The sequence below is a fragment of the Pan troglodytes genome, chromosome 5 (assembly GCF_028858775.2).
Source record: "Pan troglodytes isolate AG18354 chromosome 5, NHGRI_mPanTro3-v2.0_pri, whole genome shotgun sequence".
Classification (NCBI taxonomy): Eukaryota; Metazoa; Chordata; class Mammalia; order Primates; family Hominidae; genus Pan; species Pan troglodytes.
This window is the reverse complement of record NC_072403.2, coordinates 50,007,750-50,025,151: the sequence shown is the minus strand read 5'-3', so window position 1 is coordinate 50,025,151 and position 17,402 is coordinate 50,007,750. Positions and strand designations below refer to the sequence as shown.

Here is a 17,402-nt window from a genome sequence, read left to right as displayed (position 1 = left end):
CTCTCGGTTTCGCGTCTGAATCTCTTCCCCACCGCACCCTCCAACGCAGGCCCGGGCGGCTCATGAATGAACTGCACTGTGTGGGGCGCAAGGAGAGGACACGCTCCCGGGGCCGGCCGCCTCTCCAGCCCGCCGACCAGTCAGTCCCCAGAGCCGGGGGCAGCGGCCGGCCTCGTGCCAGCACCTGCGAACCCTGCCCTTGCCCGAGCCCGAGCCCCTACCCCGGGCCGGCTTCGGGTGTACTCGCCCCCGGGAGCAGCAGAAAAAATAAAAGGGACACAAGGCATCGGACTTGGCGACCCCGGGGTCCAAAACTCGGGGGCGGGGGTGGCTAGTTCCCCAAACGGCGGCGGACAGGCGGGGCGCAGCTGGCACCCCCGAGGGTCGCGCAGGGGACGCGCACCTGCACCGGGCAGGTGGGAGAAGAGTGTCACTCGGGGGCCGGGGGCGGGGGTCCCACCCTTTGGGATCTCCCCGGGGCTGGGGAGAGCCGGCGGCGCGTATCTGGACCTCCGGCAGGGGTTGGAGGACTCACATTTGCCTCGGGATGGTGCGGGGTTGGGGGCAGCGCGCGCCACCCCTGGGTCCCGCGGGCCCGGGCACCTCTGGGTCCCGCAGGAGGTTGAAGGGAGGGGACGCGCAGCTGAGTCCAGGTTTTTTCTTTGGGTGGTGGTGGGATCTTCGAAGAAAAGAGCGAGGGCTGGGTAAGGGTCGCGTACTCACCCCCAGGCGCAGACTCGGCTCCGGCTCGGAGCCCCGGGTTGGGGCGGGGCGGGGCTGGGGGAGGGGGAGGGGGAGTCGCTGGGCGGCTCGAGCTCCGGGCTCCTGCGGCGGCCGCGGCAGTGTATGGGGGAGGGGGAGCGGGAGGAGGGAGGGGGAGGGGGCGGAGCCCCGCAGGTCCCGCCCCGCACGCCGGCGCACGCAAGGCGCGCGCGCACTCTCAGATCGCGTCCGCCGGGCTGGGCCTAGCGCGCAGGCGCTAGGGAGAGGCCGCGTGGGGCGAAGGCGGCGCTTGGCTGGTGGGGCCCGCGGCGGGATTTTCCCGGGCGGCGAGAGCGGTATGGTGGGGGGCAGGGGTGGGCGTTAAGTCCTCATTCCCTCCTTCTCCTCTTCCTTTCTCTCCAGTAGGGGAGGCCCACTCCCCGGGGTGAGTGAGGAGAGGCCAGAGTGGGAGGCAGAGCGTCAGTGGGAGGGGTCCCGACGGGGAGGGGAGGCCCCTTACCCGGATCATCCTCCCTTCCGCTCTCCGTGGGCTGCTTCTGCGACCCCCAAGTCCGTGGCCGGCGCTCACCTGCTTTACCCGGGTTGCGGCGTCGACTTGGGGAGGGCGGGCTGCGTTCAGCCGTCGCTGGTCACTCCGGAGCGTCTCCTCCGGCTTCTCCGCTTTCCACGCTCCCCTCCCCTTTCCCAACTTGGGTCTGGAGATGAGTTAGCCAGACGCCTCTGTGGTGTGAGGATTGAGTTTTTGCTTTCACTCTGTCAACGCTGATGAGTGCGCCCTCCCCCAGGCCAGGGGGTTCCCTGGTTTCTTATTTCACCAGAGACTGCATCTACCAGTGATTAAGACTGGAAAGATGAAGGGAGAGACTGAGACTCTTTCTATATATCACCCACACAAATAGATCATAAAGGCACAACGGGCACCAACCTGGTCATTTAATTTCTGGTTCCTGGAGGGGACAAAAAGGAAGTATTGCTTTCCACAGCCGACGATAAATGAACTTTGCCACCGTAAGAGACGGACGGGACTGAATTTATAAAGAGGTTAAAAGGGCATATGACAGACACCTCAGGCTACTTGGGAAACTCTGGGAGTTTGGGAGATAATTAACTCTCAGGGCTGGTGGTGGTGGGGAACTGCCACTGCTGAACAGAAGGACACTGCCCACCTGGGGGGTTTGGATCTTGTAGTTGGTCAGCGTCTCTGCTGTATGCTGGATTTTCAAGAGTGCATTAGTAGCTTGTGGAATGCAACTGTAAGGTTTGATTTATTGCAGTGTTTTTCAAACTGAATCCTATTGGTGAGTTGGAAATCAGTTTAGTAGATCACGGCCACTTAAAATGAAATAGAAAATATCAGAGGGTGTTGCACTTAGGGTACTGTTTCTTGACACTTCAGGTGTACACACACGTGTGAGTGTATTAGGTGTTCTACAGTGTGTTTCTGTAGGTCGCAGTGAGAAAAATTTGAAAAGCGTTGTCTCCTGTGCCCTTCTATTTGCCCTCTTGCCTTTCTTTGCCTGAGTTTTCAGTCACTTAAAATTGTCTGTGAGGATGCAGTTAGCATGCCAGGAATATACAGTAAAGAGCAAGGTGGATCTTCTTCACGGAGGTTACTGTGTGAGACGAAAGACAGTTCACTATTCATCACTGGAAATACTGTACGTGCTACTGAAAAACAAGGATTTTATTGAGGTAAGAAGTTGGTTGGCTTCATTAGGAAGGGCAGTTTTTCAACTGTGACAGAAAGGAAGATGGAGATGAAGCCCGTTTTTGGTAAAGTGCTTGGTGGGAAGGGTCTTTGTGGGTTTGGATTCTGGGAGTTGTGAAATTGGTGTAATCTATTGCTTGTGTGGAACAATAAAATTCTCTTTGAGGTCAAATAGCATTATAATGGATATCTGAAAAATGGAAGTGGGAGCCATAGTTGTCTGGTTTTTGGATTTCTGAGGATCACTAGAAGGCTTTTTTTTTTTTTTTTTTTTTTTTTTTTTGTGACAGTCTCTCTTGCCCATGCTGGGGAGATCTGGGTGCAGCAGTGCGATCTCAGCTCACTGCAGCTTCTCCTGGGATCTAGCAATTCTTATGCCTCAGCCTCCCGAGTAGCTGGGACTGCAGGCGCGAGCCACCACTCCTGGCTAATTTTTGTATTTTTAGTAGAGATAGGGTTTCACCATGTTGCCCAGGCTGGTCTCCAGCCCCTGACCTCAATCGATCTACGCAACTCAGCCTCTCAAAGTGCTGGGATTACAGGCGTGAGCCACCTTGCCCAGCCAGAAGGCATTTTTTATATGTTTTTATTTTTTACAAAAAGTATAGTTATGAATCTGAGCATGTGGATTCCTGAACTATTTCTGCCTGTGCCTAATTAGGGTCAGCACCTAATCCTCAAGGAGTGTGTGAGCCATCAAGTGACACTTTCCAGGGCAAGCATTTCAGAAAGCCTGACATGAGAATTAAGTGCCTTGTGGAATCCTTGAAGAACAGTGGCCAAAATATTTTATTATTGCTCCTGAATATTAAAGATAAAATGTTTCCCTTGGGGCGGGGTGGATAACAACAACAAAATTTCCCTGGAGTCCACTTTTCAGGTGGTTGGGCACTGAGCATGGTTATTTAGACTCTCCTTAGCTCCTAGTCTTCAGTGTTGCAAGAATTCTTTAAAACCTATTTTGCTCCATTTATGTCTTTGGGATTATCATGCCTGGGCACACCTAAGGTGGATTTTCCTACTGTCAGGTTACTTGGATAGTTCTTAGGGCTGTAGGGGGGGTCTCGAAAAGCAGGATATGGTTTAGCCTTCTATTTTATAGGCTCATGGTTTGTCTGGGTTGTAGCTTACCCTGGTATGATTTTACATGTGTATTTACAGTGACAACTAGTATGCAAGAGAAGACTGCAGTTCAGATCTCAGAAATGTTGTTCTGGGTCAGGTAATATGCTGAATATTTAAAAAGGTCATAGTAAAGTAGCTTACCATTCACCAGTGAAACAACTCAGAGTAGGAGAGCCCTCTGTTAAAAACTCAAAAAATCTTTTATGTGTTAGAAAAGAGAGGAAGTAATTTACCATGTCCACTCTAAACTGAAAACACTTTCAGGGCTGTGATCTTAAAGAGGCACCTATGGTGCTGCCCTGAGAATCAGGGAACAAGCTTGCTCTTCCTGGCCAGGATCTGGTAAACAAACTATTTATCCTGCAGATCTAGTCTGTACTGGATAATTCAGAGAAGGATTGTCCACATTAAAATGATCCCTTACATGAGTGAAGCTAAAGCACTTCCATTTCCAGACCTCTTTGCTTTTCCCAATATGATCTCTGCTTGACAGAGAGTCGTTGAGACCTGGACAAGTGATTCCAGGGCCACAGACTTGGTGTGAGAGAAGGGGAGGATGGAGTGAAAGAGATATATGCTTTCCATCAGCAGCACCCTCCCACCCCCATTCTTTAACTTTTTCACACTACTCTCCTGCCTATCTGACATCTTAATAAACCTGGAGCCCACCTAAACCTAGCCCAATGGAGGTACTAATAGGAAGGGAATTATGTATATGATTCAGTAGAATTTTACTTTGACTTGTGCAGTTTTTCCTGAGTTTGACCAGATGAAGAATATTACAAATTTATATCTGGATTATAGATGTTTGTACACTTGTGAGGTAGGGATGGGAGGGGGAGCAAAACTGGAGTAGATAAAATATACAAATCTACACATTGAAAAACCATCTTGAATAATTGAGAATTGTCAGATCTATCTAAGTACTACTGCTTACTTTTTTTTTGAGGCAGGGTCTTGCTCTGTCACCCAGTCTGTAGTGTTGTGCTGAAATTATGGCTCACTGCAATCCCCAACCCCTGAGCTCCAGTGTTCCTCCTCACTCAGCCTCCCAAAGTGGTGTAATTACAGGTGTGAACCACCACGCCCTAATTTAAATACTTTTGCAACAAGGTGGGGCATAAGTTATATAAACAAATATAGGACAAGAACCCTAGACATGTTTTCCCTTTGTGAAATGGGGTTGAGAAATGGGGTTTTCTGAGTGGTAGCTGTGGTGGAAACAGCCGATCATGCTATTGAGGGATACTTTACTTATTGATAGTGCTGCTGTGAGAACTCACATCTTGGCAGACCACTCAAAATCAGCTTTAGCTTTGGTCCGAGGCTGTCCTGAGTGTAGTGCAGATATTTAATGAAGAGATGGCTTTTTGTTTCCTGAGTTTTTTAAAGATTATGTTGCAGCCTTGCCAAAGGAGAAGGTGTACTTGCCCTGCATGTGGAACATTTATTTGTATCCATGAAGCTTATTAGTGGCTAAAGCAGCATCTTCACTGTGCAAGTATTGCGCAGTGTTTAATAAAAACAGCCTTGGGCTCTGGTCTGGGCCTTGTTGCCTTGTAACCTTGGACGAGTCAACCAACAAATCTTAGCATTTCTGTCTTCGTTTCTCCAACTCTGTGGAGCCTGCAGAACTATTTAAAATCCTTAGCAGATTCAGCCCCCTTGCAGACTGTTGGTCTTTCCTGTTTGTCTTTGTTTCCATTGGGTGCTAGGACTGAAATCTTCAAAGAAAGTGATCTGTGTGAAAGTACTTTGAGAATTATAACATGCTATTGTGGCTATTGTGTGAGGTTACAAAACCACGCACACACCAAACTTCCTAAAAGGAAATAGTTGGGCAGCAAAAACAGTAATGAGTCTGTAAGCAACAAATGAAAGTACTTACTGGTCCAGAATGATTGAGGAGAAACCTGAGATGGGAGGGGTTGTGTTTGCATGACAGGACAGAGGGTCCCAAGAATTCCTTTTTGTTTTTGATTTATTAGAGCTGCCAGGCCTTTGCTTTTCCTACTTTGATTAAGAAGGACATTTATATCCTCACACTGACAGAGTTTGTCCTTTTTGTGTCTGGGCTTTCCATTTGATTTCTCAGTGTCTCTTTTCCCGTCCGTTACATACTAGCAGAACCTCCTTTAAAGGCTCATTTGTGATTGTGCTGAACTTTTTGTTTTCTCCTTTTTCTGTCATATCTAAGTACTACTTAGAGGCCATTTTCTTTGAAAGGTCTTTAAAATGTAACCGGCCAGGCACCTAAAGATTGAAATTGTTTAGGTAGAAACAATGTGTAATTATATATAGATCTGTGATACTAATTATATTTTGCTGATCCTCAAAACTTAAAGTAATGGTACTTTCCAGCTTTCCACAAAGCATCAGAGGTACAGGGTCTTTGTGTCTGCCCTTCCAACTCAGAGTAGCTAAAAATGAGCTCTCTGGCAGGGCGCGGTGGCTCATGCCTGTAATCCCAGCACTTTAGGAGGCCGAGGCAGGCGGATCACGAGGTCAGGAGATCAAGACCATCCTGGCTAACACAGTGAAACCCCCGTCTCTACTAAAAATACAAAAAATTAGCTGGGCTTGGTGGCGGGCGCCTGTAGTCCCAGCTACTTGGGAGGCTGAGGCAGGAGAATGGTGTGAACCCGGGAGGCAGAGCTTGCAGTGAGCTGAGATGGCGCCACTGTACTCCAGCCAGGGCGACAGAGCAAGACTCCGTCTCCAAAAAAAGGCGGGGGGGAAAGAGCTCTCTGTGCCTATGAGGCTCTCCCAAGTCACTGGGAGCCTGGGTGAAGGGCACAAGAAAAACCACCAACCCCACTGAAATGGAGCCTCTCTGGAGCTGGAGGTTGAATTATAAATCAGTTCTTTTTTTTTTTTTTTTGAGACAGAGTCTTACTCTATTGCCTAGGCTGGGGTGCAGTGGTGTGATCTCGGCTCACTGCAACCTCCACCTCCCAGGTTCAAGAGATTCTCCTGCCTCAGCCGGGCTGTAGCTGGGACTACAGGCACGTGCCACCACGCCCCACTAATTTTTGTATTTTTGGTAGAGATGGGGTTTCACTATGTTGGTCAGGCTGGTCTGAAACTCCTGACCTCAGGGGATCCGCCCGCCTTGGCCTCCCAAAGTGTTGGGATTATAGGCGTGAGCCACTATGCCCAGTCATAAATCAGTTCTGTTCACCTAACAGAGAGTCACTAAGCTGTAGGTGTGCTAGGCACAGTTCTGGGCACTGAGTGTCTGGCACTGAGCAGAGCAAGGGCTGGTCCCTGCTCTCACAGAGCATACATTCCAATGGGATCTGTAGGGCGATGGCAATTCCCCCGTATTCCGTTGAAATCCATAGTCCTCCCTTGCCTCTACAACTGAAGGGAGATCTTAAAGCAAGATGGAAAATTAGCATGGCTTAGATTGTATGAATTTCTTTTTTCTTTTCCTTCCACCCACCCTCTCTTCCCACCCCCCACCCCAGCTCTTTTTAAGGAGAAGTTGTGATTCATATTCTAAAACAGGAGGGTAATACTTAGTGCTGACCAGGAAGTGGCATGAAATGCCATCTCTGGCGCCAAAGTTTTCCAAATACCTGTCCTCCTCTAAGTGAGAGTGTTGTAGAGAAGGAACTGTCATTGAAGTCAGTCTCCTGTGGACAAGATCCAGAGTGACATTGCTTGTAAAACAACCATTATATATAGACTAGGTCTGAAGTGATTCAGGGTCTGTGTCCATAGGGTGGATTTATGCTAGGAAATAATATCAGGGTCCATCAAAGTTGCTTTGAAGTAAATTGCTGCCTCCATTGCTCTTCCCTGATCTGAAACAGTTATTTTAGTGGTGGGATCAGGCATTTTCCATAGTGGGCAGTGTAGGCACCAGGCCCAGGAGGTGAGTCCAGGGGGCCTGGAAACAAAGCACGGGCTAATCCTCCATGATTAGCACCATCATTCTCTTACAGCATGTTTGCCTGACATGTCCTGATTCCAAAAATACAGATAAGAGCTCTGCCGTTTCTGGATTTCCCTCCGTCAGAGCCATGGGGGATCTGTCTTTCTCCTGGCTACCTCATTTATTTTATTCAACAAGTATTTATTGCACTCCTACTGTTATCAGGACTGGCTGGGGTCTTTTGCTAGGGTGGAAGAGGAGGGTATAACAGTTTGTTTTTTTGGAGGGATAAGGGACATATATACAATAAGTGAATATTTGATTCTTTTGTGCTTTCAAGTTCATAGGAATGCTAACTGCTGGCCATTTGATGTCTGAGTCCTTTGGGTTTAGGTCTAGAGGTCAATATCAGATCCACTAAAAAGCTAGTGAAAAGTCACTGAATTGGGAAGTGCTTCCTGGAGACATGAATATATCACTCTTGGGTTTGAGGGCAGTACAGGTAATCCTTTCCATCGAAGTCTGTGTGGCTCCTGAATTCCTGTAGCACGTTCAGATGCCATGTTGTCAGAATATCTGGTTTCTGAATTTTGGATAGTGAGTGGGAAGAAATAGAATGTTAAAGGACATCGGCCTTATCTCAAAGTATACAAATTTACTCATTATGGGTGTTTGGATAGTGAATATTGGTTCAGTGAGAGTTGCACTGGCACAAGGATGTCCCAGTGTTCAGGAGGGGTAGCAATTGATGCTGCCGTTTGACACAAGACTTTGTGGAGGAGATGCTTGTGGAGCTGGGTCACATTTGTCTGGGCAGAGATGAGTGTTGGTTGTGGAGATGGCTTGTGAGCAAGGTGCAGAGAGGAGGCCTGAGTTTGTGTTTGTGCACTGACAGCCTTACAGAGTGTAGGGAGGTGCTTTGTGATGATACCTGAGTCAGGAAAGTTCTGGGAAGCCCTTAAGTGCTTCTGCAGTTCTTGGACTAATGTCAGTGTTCTTGAGGAAGCAGTGCGGTGTTGAGAGGCAGGGAGTTGCACTTCTCGGGAGAGGGAATGTGGGTGGTGCTGGGTTAATCTTGAGGGTTCTGTGGAGTCGTTCAGGACACTCTTCTCTCTCAGGGAGCCAAGGGCCTGCCAGCATCAGATGGGAACAGCTTGGCAGGGATTTGAGTTAACTGCAGCCTGGACCAGAAGGACTCTGCTTTTCAGAAGTTTTGTTTTGTTGTTTTTTGCCAGTTTTTAGTTATTGCTCTGAGTATTGATCTCTTCTTGCCTCCTACACTACAAATTGTCTTCAAAACTTAGATTAAAGTGAATAATTTTCACCTGATATGTGTCTACATTTCAGTTGATTCAGCAAGCACTGAATTGGCTGTGAGTAAAATGTGCATGTGACGTCAGTATTCTTTTTTTTTTTTGAGACGGAGTCTCACTGTATTGCTCAGGCTGGAGTGCAGTGGCCCAACCTTGGCTCACTGCAACCTTTGCCTCATGGGTTCAAGCGATTCTCCTGTCTCAGCCTCCTGAGTACCTGGGACTACAGGCGGCCTCCACCATGCCCGGCTTATTTTTGTATTTTTAGTAGAGAAGGGTTTCACCATGTTGGCCAGGCTGGTCTCAAACTCCTGACCTTGGCCTCAAGTGATCCGCCTGCCTTGGCCTCCCAAAGTGCTGGGATTACAGGCATGAGCCACCGCGCCCAGCTGACGTCAGTATTCTTGATGGAACAGGAATGATTTAATAGTTGTAAAATATTAATATTTAAATTAAAGTTGCCATGTTTACTCTGTTGAGTAAGAGCATGGGTTTAGGAAGCCCACAACTGGGGTTCATATTTCAGCCTAGTCATTCCTAGCCATGTGACCTTGGGCAAGTTATTTAACCTCTCTGGGCTTTATTTCCTTGTGTATAACAATGAGGCTAATAATAATTGTACCCATTTCATAGGGTTTTTTGAGGTTTATTTTATTTATTTATTTTTGAGACGGAGTTTTGCCCTTGTTGCCCAGGCTGGAGTGCAATGATGCGATCTCGGCTCACCGCAACTTCCACCTCCTGGATTCAAGCGATTCTCCTGCCTCAGCTTCCTGAGTAGCTGGGATTACAGACATGTGCCACCACGCCTGGCTAATTTTGTATTTTTAGTAGAGACAGGGTTTCTCTATGTTAGTCAGACTGACCTCAAACTCCCGACCTCAGGTGATCTGCCCACCTCGGCCTCCCCAAGTGCTGGGATTACAGGCGTGAGCCACCGTGCCCGGCCATGAGGTTTAAATGAGATAGTTAATGTAAGACACTTAGCCTGCTGTGTGACACATTGTAACCATTTGATAAGTGTTCATAAACAAAGAACACAGAAAGAGGCCAAATGACCCTTAAAGCTGCTTGACACCCAGGGCTCTCCTGTGAAATGAGCTTTGGTATAGCAGAGCAAGGCTGCAGAGTGCGGTTGGAACACTCTTGGACTGAACCTGGATCCAGTTCTGTTTCTGCCCTTGACTAATTGTGGGACTCTACACAAGTCACTTAATCTGCCTGTATATCAATTTTCTAATCTTTAAAATGATATATGACATCATGATGATGATAGCTAATAGGTAATGAGTGCCAGGCACTGTGCTAAGGTGCTTTGCATGGCTTATCTAATTGAATCCTCATAACTACCTTGGGGGCAGATACTATTAGTATCCCTGTGTTACAGATGGTAAACCAAAGCTCAACAGTTTGGTTACTTGTCCAGGGTCATCTCACCAGTAAAAGTAAAGCTAGTCTCATTTGGTAGTCTGTGATTCTCTGTGTGTCAGATGTTAGTAGTTGCATACATTAGCTGCCTTCTTTTGCATTTGATTTTTCTAATCATAATTACATTTTGGCTGATGCTTCATGGGTTGTCTTAAGGAAAACATTTGGGAGTAAGTTTGGGATTTGAGGCTAAATTATAGTTAATAAGCATTTAAAGGCCAGGTGTGGTGGGTGGCTCACACCCATAATCCCAGCACTTTACAGGGCTGAGGCGGGAGGATTGCATGAACTCAGGAGTTCAAGGCCAGCCTGGGCAACATAGTGAGACCATCATCTCTACAAAAAAAAAAAAAAAAAACCACACAAAAAATTAGCCAGGCGTCCTGGTGCGTGTCTGTGGTCCTGACTACTTGGGAGGCTGAGGTGGGAGGATCACCTGAGTTTGGGGAGTTCGGGACTGCAGTGAGCTGCAGGTGCACCACTACATTCCAGCATGGGTGACAGAGCAAGACCTGTCTCAAGGAAAGAAAAGAAAGTATGGAGTGTCTAGGTATTCCTGGGGAGGAGTGGATTCCCCTGCCCCACCCTAACATTCTTATTAAATAAAATCTTATCTGAGGTGGTTTGAACTTGTGCATAGCAAAGCTGTGTGTAAATACTACAATGTAGAGGCTTTTCTCGGCAGACCTCTTGAATGGGCACCTCTGCTGCCAAACGTTTGGGTGGAAAAACAGGTGTGTTTTGCAGCTGGCTACAGGCCTTTCTGAAGCATGCTCTGAAGTGATGTTCAGGTGTTTCAGGGCACTGGCAGCCTCCATATTTGTTAGTGCTAGGGAGCAACAGGGTTGAGATTCTGAAAACTGGAGTCACAAGTCTTGGGTTGGTGTTTGCTCTTTTAGGTAACTCTTCAAGTTGGTTTCCCAAAGCCCACTTTCAGCTGTAGTATGGTGTAGGTCAGTTTTCCATGTTACAGTGTTGTTTGGGAGACTGACCCAAATAAAGACTTTGGTCTTTGACTTGGCAAGAGCAGCCTTTGGCTTTGCTTTGCTGGCCTTGAGCTGTACAGGTGTTCTGGCCTTTACATTTGGGGGAAAGGTGATGTAGTGATAGACAACTTGGGTGGCTGCTTAGATAATTTACTTTCTTTTAGGGAGTTAAAGTGCTGGTTTCAGAAGGCATATGAATATCAAAAAGGGCAATAGTGTGCAGTTTTTCCTCTATGGAGGACTCGAGAAGAAGTCCCTGGCTGGGTTTATAACCAAGGGCTCATATTTTCCTCCTGCCTGTGGAAGTGATATAATAAGGAAGGCATTCTCTGTGCTGTTGTATTTTTTTATAGCAGAAGCTGTTGTGGGCCATTCTCCCTCTCCAACCCCAGAGTTAGAATGTGAATCAGCAAAATCGGAGCTACAGCTCTGTCTAATCATCTGTGTATCCTTTAACCACTAAGATTTATATTTTGTGACTAATGATCTTGTGCTGGAAGTGCCATCTCCCACACAAGTCCCCAAAGAAAACTGGCTTTAAGGGCTCTGACTTAGAAACCAATTTTTCCCCCCTCTCGTTTTTCCTGCAGGATCTATCTTGGGATCCCATGGCTTTCTTTACTGGGCTCTGGGGCCCCTTCACCTGTGTAAGCAGAGCGCTGAGCCATCGCTGTTTCAGGTAACTTTTCCCATTAAGTTCTTAAAACTGTGTCTTTGTGTAAGCTTCCTATCAGGGCTGGGTATTATGGTGACTAGAACAGGAGTAAAAACTCAGGGAGGTGGGCATGGGGTTGGGGAAAGCTAAAGTGATCAGGCTGAGCTGGCCTGGTTGGTCTGGTCACAGGATGGGGGATAGGTAAAGAGGTGATGTTGCTGTTAGAAGTGTGACGGGGAATGGCATATGGTGGAAGCTTTTACTCTTCAGTCCTTGCAAGACTCTTACAGTGAATCTGACATCTCTCAACCCTATCATTCCCCTAGAGCATTAAAATCCTTTTAAAAACGGAATTTTTTAAATTACAAAAATAATACATGCTTATTACCAAGAACTTGAGCATGATAGAAGTGTGACACCCTCCCCTCCTTGTAGATGCTAAGCCAGGAGAGCACAGGAGGCACACTCGTTGGCAGACATGCCTCCTGGCCCCGTCATGCCCTCATCCCACAGGCATTTCCTGAGCACCGCGCCTGGGGTTGGCCATACAGAGATGAAAGAGAGTTGCTTTCTGTCCTGAAAGAATTCTCACTGTCAGCCACAGGAGCAAACTTGAAAATAAGTAACTCTAAGAAAATGTGATAGAATATTATAATAGAGGATTGTACAGTGCTTTGGAAGGCTTCATATAGGAGCTGCTAGTGGAGGAAGAGGAGGAGAAAGAGTGGAGGCAGTCTTTCAAAAGGGAGGTGGGGGCAGATCCTGTCTAGGCCTCCAGGGAGAATTGGGAGGCAGGGTGTGCTTGGGGAAGTGGTTCCTGGTTCTCCTGCCCAGAGTGGTAGGATGTGTAGCCTTAGAAGGTAGGTAAATTGGGACAAGGTTGTTGACAGTGTAGATGGTGGGGAGTAGCATCACTTTTATGTTCTAAAGAGAGCTCTTTGTTGGCAAAGTGAAGTGCAAAGGGAACCAACTAGGACACTAATGTCACAGTCTTGGTGTAGGAAAGTGAGCTGCTAAATGAAGGAAGTTGTTGGCGGGATTGGAGAGAAAGGACATAGGTGCTTAGGGGGTGATATTAACAGGACTTGGTGGCCAGTTCATGTTGGTGGAGAGAGGTTTATGGCTTGGCTTCTGGTGCTGCTGGAGAAGCCATTATCTAGATAAGAAGTGTAGCAGCAGGAGGAGGTTTGCAAGGGGAGGCAGTGAGATCAGTTTGGGACCTACTGAGTTTGCAGTATCTATAGAGCATGTTGTAGGGAGTTGAGGAGAGTGGAAATATATAGAACTAGAATATAGAGGAGAGGCGGGGCTGGAGATGGAATTTACTAGTTGGCAGCAATGCTAATGGGTAAGATTGCCCAGAGTAGGCATAAAAAACGAGAGAAGAGGTCCTAGGATTACCCTGCGGAAACACCAGCATCAGGTGCTAGCATCAGGAAAATAGGAATCCCACTGTAATCTGCATGCTTAATAATACCTTGTCTGTCTTCAATAAGTACTCTCTAAAATTTTTTTTTCTAATGAGAAAAAATGTATTAAAACAGAAGATTGTTACCTTGACTTATTACCAGTTTCTGGTATGTTGTGTCAGAGAATTCCCTTAGTAAACTTACCCATATCTTCTAGTTCCGAGCAACATGTAAATAAGAAAATTAGGGGACCGGGCGCGGTGGCTCAACGCCTGTAATCTCAGCACTTTGGGAGGCTGAGGCGGGCGGATCACGAGGTCAGGAGATCGAGACCATCCTGGCTAACACGGTGAAACCCTGTCTCTACTAAAAAATACAAAAAATTAGCTGGGCATGGCAGCAGGCGCATGTATTCCTAGCTACTTGGGAGGCTGAGGCAGGAGAATGGTGTGAACCCGGGAGGTGGAGCTTGCAGTGAGCTGAGATGGCGCCACCGCACTCTAGCCTGGGCGACAGAGCGAGACTCCATCTCAAAAAAAAATAAAATTAGGGAATGGTGTATTCTGGGGAAGCAGGTTTTTCAGGATAGGCAGTGGGTGAGGCCTAGCCCATAAGGGATTCCTTTAAGTCCTCAGAGTCCTTTTGGAAAGCAAAGGCTTTAAGTTATGGCTGCTGTGAAGTTCATTGTCACAGAAAAATTGGGTTCTCTTTAAAACCCATCCAAATCGAGACCTTGACACAACAGCAGAAGCTCTCAATTGTGAGGAAACTGTTGTGGGTACAGATAAGTCTTCACAAAGTCCTGACTTTCTGTTGCTGCTCCTGGACAGCACTCTGCTCTGTGTGTGTTGCTGACATGTACATTCTCCCTAGCCTTGACCTCTCAGAGGCCTGTGCACCCTGACCATGAGAGATACAGACTGCAGACTTTTTTTTTCCTCCCACCAGCACCACTGGGAGTCTGAGTGCGATTCAGAAGATGACGCGGGTACGAGTGGTGGACAACAGTGCCCTGGGGAACAGCCCATACCATCGGGCTCCTCGCTGCATCCATGTCTATAAGAAGAATGGAGTGGGCAAGGTGGGCGACCAGATACTACTGGCCATCAAGGGACAGAAGAAAAAGGCGCTCATTGTGGGGCACTGCATGCCTGGCCCCCGAATGACCCCCAGATTCGACTCCAACAACGTGGTCCTCATTGAGGACAATGGGAACCCTGTGGGGACTCGAATTAAGACACCCATCCCCACCAGCCTGCGCAAGCGGGAAGGCGAGTATTCCAAGGTGCTGGCCATTGCTCAGAACTTTGTGTGAGTTGAGCCCAGGCCTCTGGTTGCAGGACTCGTGAATGGAGCAGTTCTGAGAACCACACTTTTGCTAAGGGAGCTTGGGAGCCACATGGCTGCTCCCTTCACACTGGGTAACAGTGTAGTATCCTGTGAGAGAATAAATGTATTCATTTATGTGTTTTTCCAGAGCTTTCTGGGATGTGGGAAAATAAATTACACTGAAGCAGTTGAAAGGTGGCTTACCCAAGTCTGGCCACACGGGGTAGCATTCTTTACATGGAGCAGCCTTGGTGCCAGGGTCTGAGCCCTTGCTTTTCTGGTTTGGACCCTGTAAGTTCATCCAGGACTGTCAGGCCCTGGAAAACTGAGGTACACACCAAATGCCAATTTATAAATGTACCGTGGCTCTAACCAAAAGATATTTGTTTTTATTTTTCTCATCCAAAATATCCTCTTCCTGTATTAGTGGGCTTGAGGCTTTAAATGGTTATAAAGATGACCGGGTTAGCATGGAATAAGAGCAGAGAGGCTGATTTAATCTAGTGAACATTTCTTTTAGGCAGCAGTAAAGCCCAGACAGTAATCCTTTCTTTATTCTGGATAGTCTGCCGGAACACTCCTCTGTGCCCAGTAGCAGAGCTTCCTTCCTGGACTGCTGGAGAAATGGATACATTCTTACATTTTGCAGATGACATAATCTTGGGCCTGTGCAAGTGATTCAGTGACAGTTATCTTTCGTTCATCTGTTGGTCTGCATGGGAAGATTTAGAGGCTCCCTTAGTTTCTTTAGTGGAACCTCATCAACTTATTTGTAAATTCTTTTTTTTTTTTTTTCGTTTTTGAGACGGAGTCTCGCTCTGTCACCCAGGCTGGAGTGCAGTGGCACGATCTTGGCTCACTGCAACCTCCGCCTCCCGGGTTCAAGCAATTCTCCTGCCTCAGCCTCCTGAGTAGCTGGGATTACAGGCATGCAGCACCACACCCGGCTGATTTTTGTATTTTTAGTAGAGACAGGGTTTCACCATGTTGGTCAGGCTGTTCTTGAACTCCTGACCTTGTGATCCGCCTGCCTGGGCTTCCCAAAGTGCTGGGATTACAGGTGTGACCCACTGTGCCCGGCCCTTTTTTATTTATTCATTTAGAATACCTTAGGTAGTTAACTCATTAAATGAGTAACTAATCACAGTGGCTTCTGAGAGTCAGAGTAGGATAATAATTAGGAACACAGGCTCTTGTAGCCAGACTGTAAGGGTTTGAATCCTGACTCTACCACTTAATGACTGTAGGCAAATTATTTTACTTTTCTGTGGCTCAGTTTCCTTATCTGTAAAAGGGGGATGTAATAATGGTCCTTCTTGATAGAATTGATGTGAAGATTAAATGAGTTTGTACCTGTAAGTGCTTAGAATGATAACCTGGCAATAATAAGCACTCAGGTTGGGCATGGTGGCCCATGCTTGTAGTCTCAGCTCCTCAGGAAGCTGAAGTAGGAGGAGCACTTGAGCCCAAGAGTTGAATCCAGCGTTAGCAACATGGCAAGACCTGTCTCTTTAAAAAAAAAACACACAAAACACTCAATAGATACTTTTAGAAATAGGAATTAGCTATTTCCTATTGTCACGACTGCATGGGTCAGCACTGAAAAAACAAAGGTGAGTAAAAACAGGTGTGGCCCCTGCCTTCCTGGAGCTTATAGAGTCCCAGGGGAAACCAACATGAATCAATTCCTCAAACAAGTGCAAAGTCCCAAGTGTAGCAAGGGTCTGTGATAAAGGAGCTAAGAGTTTTTCAATGGGATCAGAGGCAGCTCCCTGAGGAAGGATTGCATCAGCTGCAGTCCGAATAGGTACAGTGATAGAAGTCAGTAGTGGTTACCTGGGGGGTAGGGAAGGTGCAGACTGGAAAGGGGAAAGAGGGAAACTTCTGGGTCTCAGGAATGTTCTAAATCTAGATCTGTGTGGGAGTTCCATGAAGATAGACATCTGTAAATACTTACTGAGCTGTATACTTTAGTGCACTTCACTCACAGTGAAATAAATGAATAGGCATTAGCTAGGTGAGAGAAGAGGAGGAGATGTTGCCGGTAGAAGGAAGGGCATGTGCACAAACCCTGTGACAGGAGGGAATGGGATAAATGCCAGGTCTAGAAGAAAAAGCCAGTGTGGCTGGAGCCACAAGAGGGAACATGGTGTGGGTTGAAGCCAAAAGAGGAGTGGGGCCTTACGAGCCCTCGGAAGATTTTCCTCATACTGGGGGCACTGGGATGTTGTTGGAGAGTAATTTAGCAAGTGGGATAAAGCTGGTGGGAGGGGAGACATGGTTAGATTTGCTCTGCAGAGAGCTCCTCAGGGAGGCCAGAATGGATGAGTGTGTGCTTTGCAATAGACTATATGCGAGGTGATAATATGGACCGGGATGGTGGTGGAGGGCAGTGGGCATCTTTAGGAGGTGGAGTTGACTTGGTAATGGGTTAGTAATGGGGAATACTAATGGAGAAAGGCCAGGGATGGGTCTGAGGTTTCCGGCTTCTATGCCTGGATGGTTGGTTGTGTTGAACTTGGAGCTAGGCTGGAGGATTAGGGAAGAAGAGCAGTTGTGGGCAAGCTGAATGGAGGCGCCTTTGAGACATTGAAGAGATGTTGAGTAGGTAGCTGGATATAAATCTCTTAAATTGGAATAACACTGAGGACACTGAGTTTCAGAGGTAAGAGGTGATTTCTCAAGGTTCTACAATTATGAAGTGGTACAGCTGGTCTCAGAGCTGGATCCTGTGACTTCCAACCCAGGGTCCTCCCACAACATCATTGGGTCTTCCTTTCGTAATTGATGAGTCTACTCCATCTTGACCTGATTCTTACTAGCTGTGATTCTAGAGGCTGATGTTC

At 47.4% G+C, this 17,402-nt stretch overlaps 2 protein-coding genes across 9 annotated transcripts in view; one reads left to right on the top strand and one right to left on the bottom strand.

Moving 5' to 3' along the window:
* The window catches only part of TMEM63B (transmembrane protein 63B), a 28,693-nt gene extending 27,197 nt beyond the window's left edge, over window positions 1-1,496 (bottom strand). The window contains exons 1-2 of one of the 6 annotated variants that reach the window (XM_054685857.2): window positions 1,223-1,459; window positions 536-679 (exon numbers count right to left, since the gene is read on the bottom strand). In XM_054685857.2, coding sequence (XP_054541832.1) covers window positions 536-679; window positions 1,223-1,231 — 153 coding nt within the window. In that variant the 5' untranslated portion in view covers window positions 1,232-1,459. Of the gene's footprint in view, window positions 1-535; window positions 680-723; window positions 913-1,222 lie in introns of those variants that run through there. The other 5 variants (XM_063813050.1, XM_016955603.4, XM_016955601.4 and 2 more) reach the window with 5 other exon arrangements.
* Window positions 903-14,691, top strand: MRPL14 (mitochondrial ribosomal protein L14). Of its 3 annotated transcripts, none has more exons than XM_518503.9 (3): window positions 903-1,058; window positions 11,754-11,842; window positions 14,176-14,691. In XM_518503.9, exons 2-3 carry the CDS (start codon window positions 11,772-11,774, stop codon window positions 14,540-14,542), a joined length of 438 nt encoding a protein of 145 aa, XP_518503.1. In that variant the 5' UTR covers window positions 903-1,058; window positions 11,754-11,771; the 3' UTR covers window positions 14,543-14,691. The 3 variants fall into 3 exon arrangements, with proteins under 3 accessions (XP_518503.1, XP_001140913.1, XP_016811096.1); XM_001140913.7 differs by having other exon boundaries at window positions 984-1,147; XM_016955607.4 differs by lacking the exon at window positions 903-1,058 and adding an exon at window positions 2,225-2,415.
* The last annotated feature ends 2,711 nt before the right edge of the window (window positions 14,692-17,402 follow it).

What these genes read in the sequence shown, in the direction of transcription:
- MRPL14 (XM_016955607.4), top strand. Translation starts at nt 2,275, where the DNA reads ATGCAGTTAGCATGCCAGGAATATACAGTAAAGAGCAAGGTGGATCTT. An exon ending in AAAACAAGGATTTTATTGAG is followed by an intron (nt 2,416 to 11,753) that starts GTAAGAAGTTGG and finishes TTTTTCCTGCAG; the next exon opens with GATCTATCTTGGGATCCCAT. An exon ending in CTGAGCCATCGCTGTTTCAG is followed by an intron (nt 11,843 to 14,175) that starts GTAACTTTTCCC and finishes TCCTCCCACCAG; the next exon opens with CACCACTGGGAGTCTGAGTG.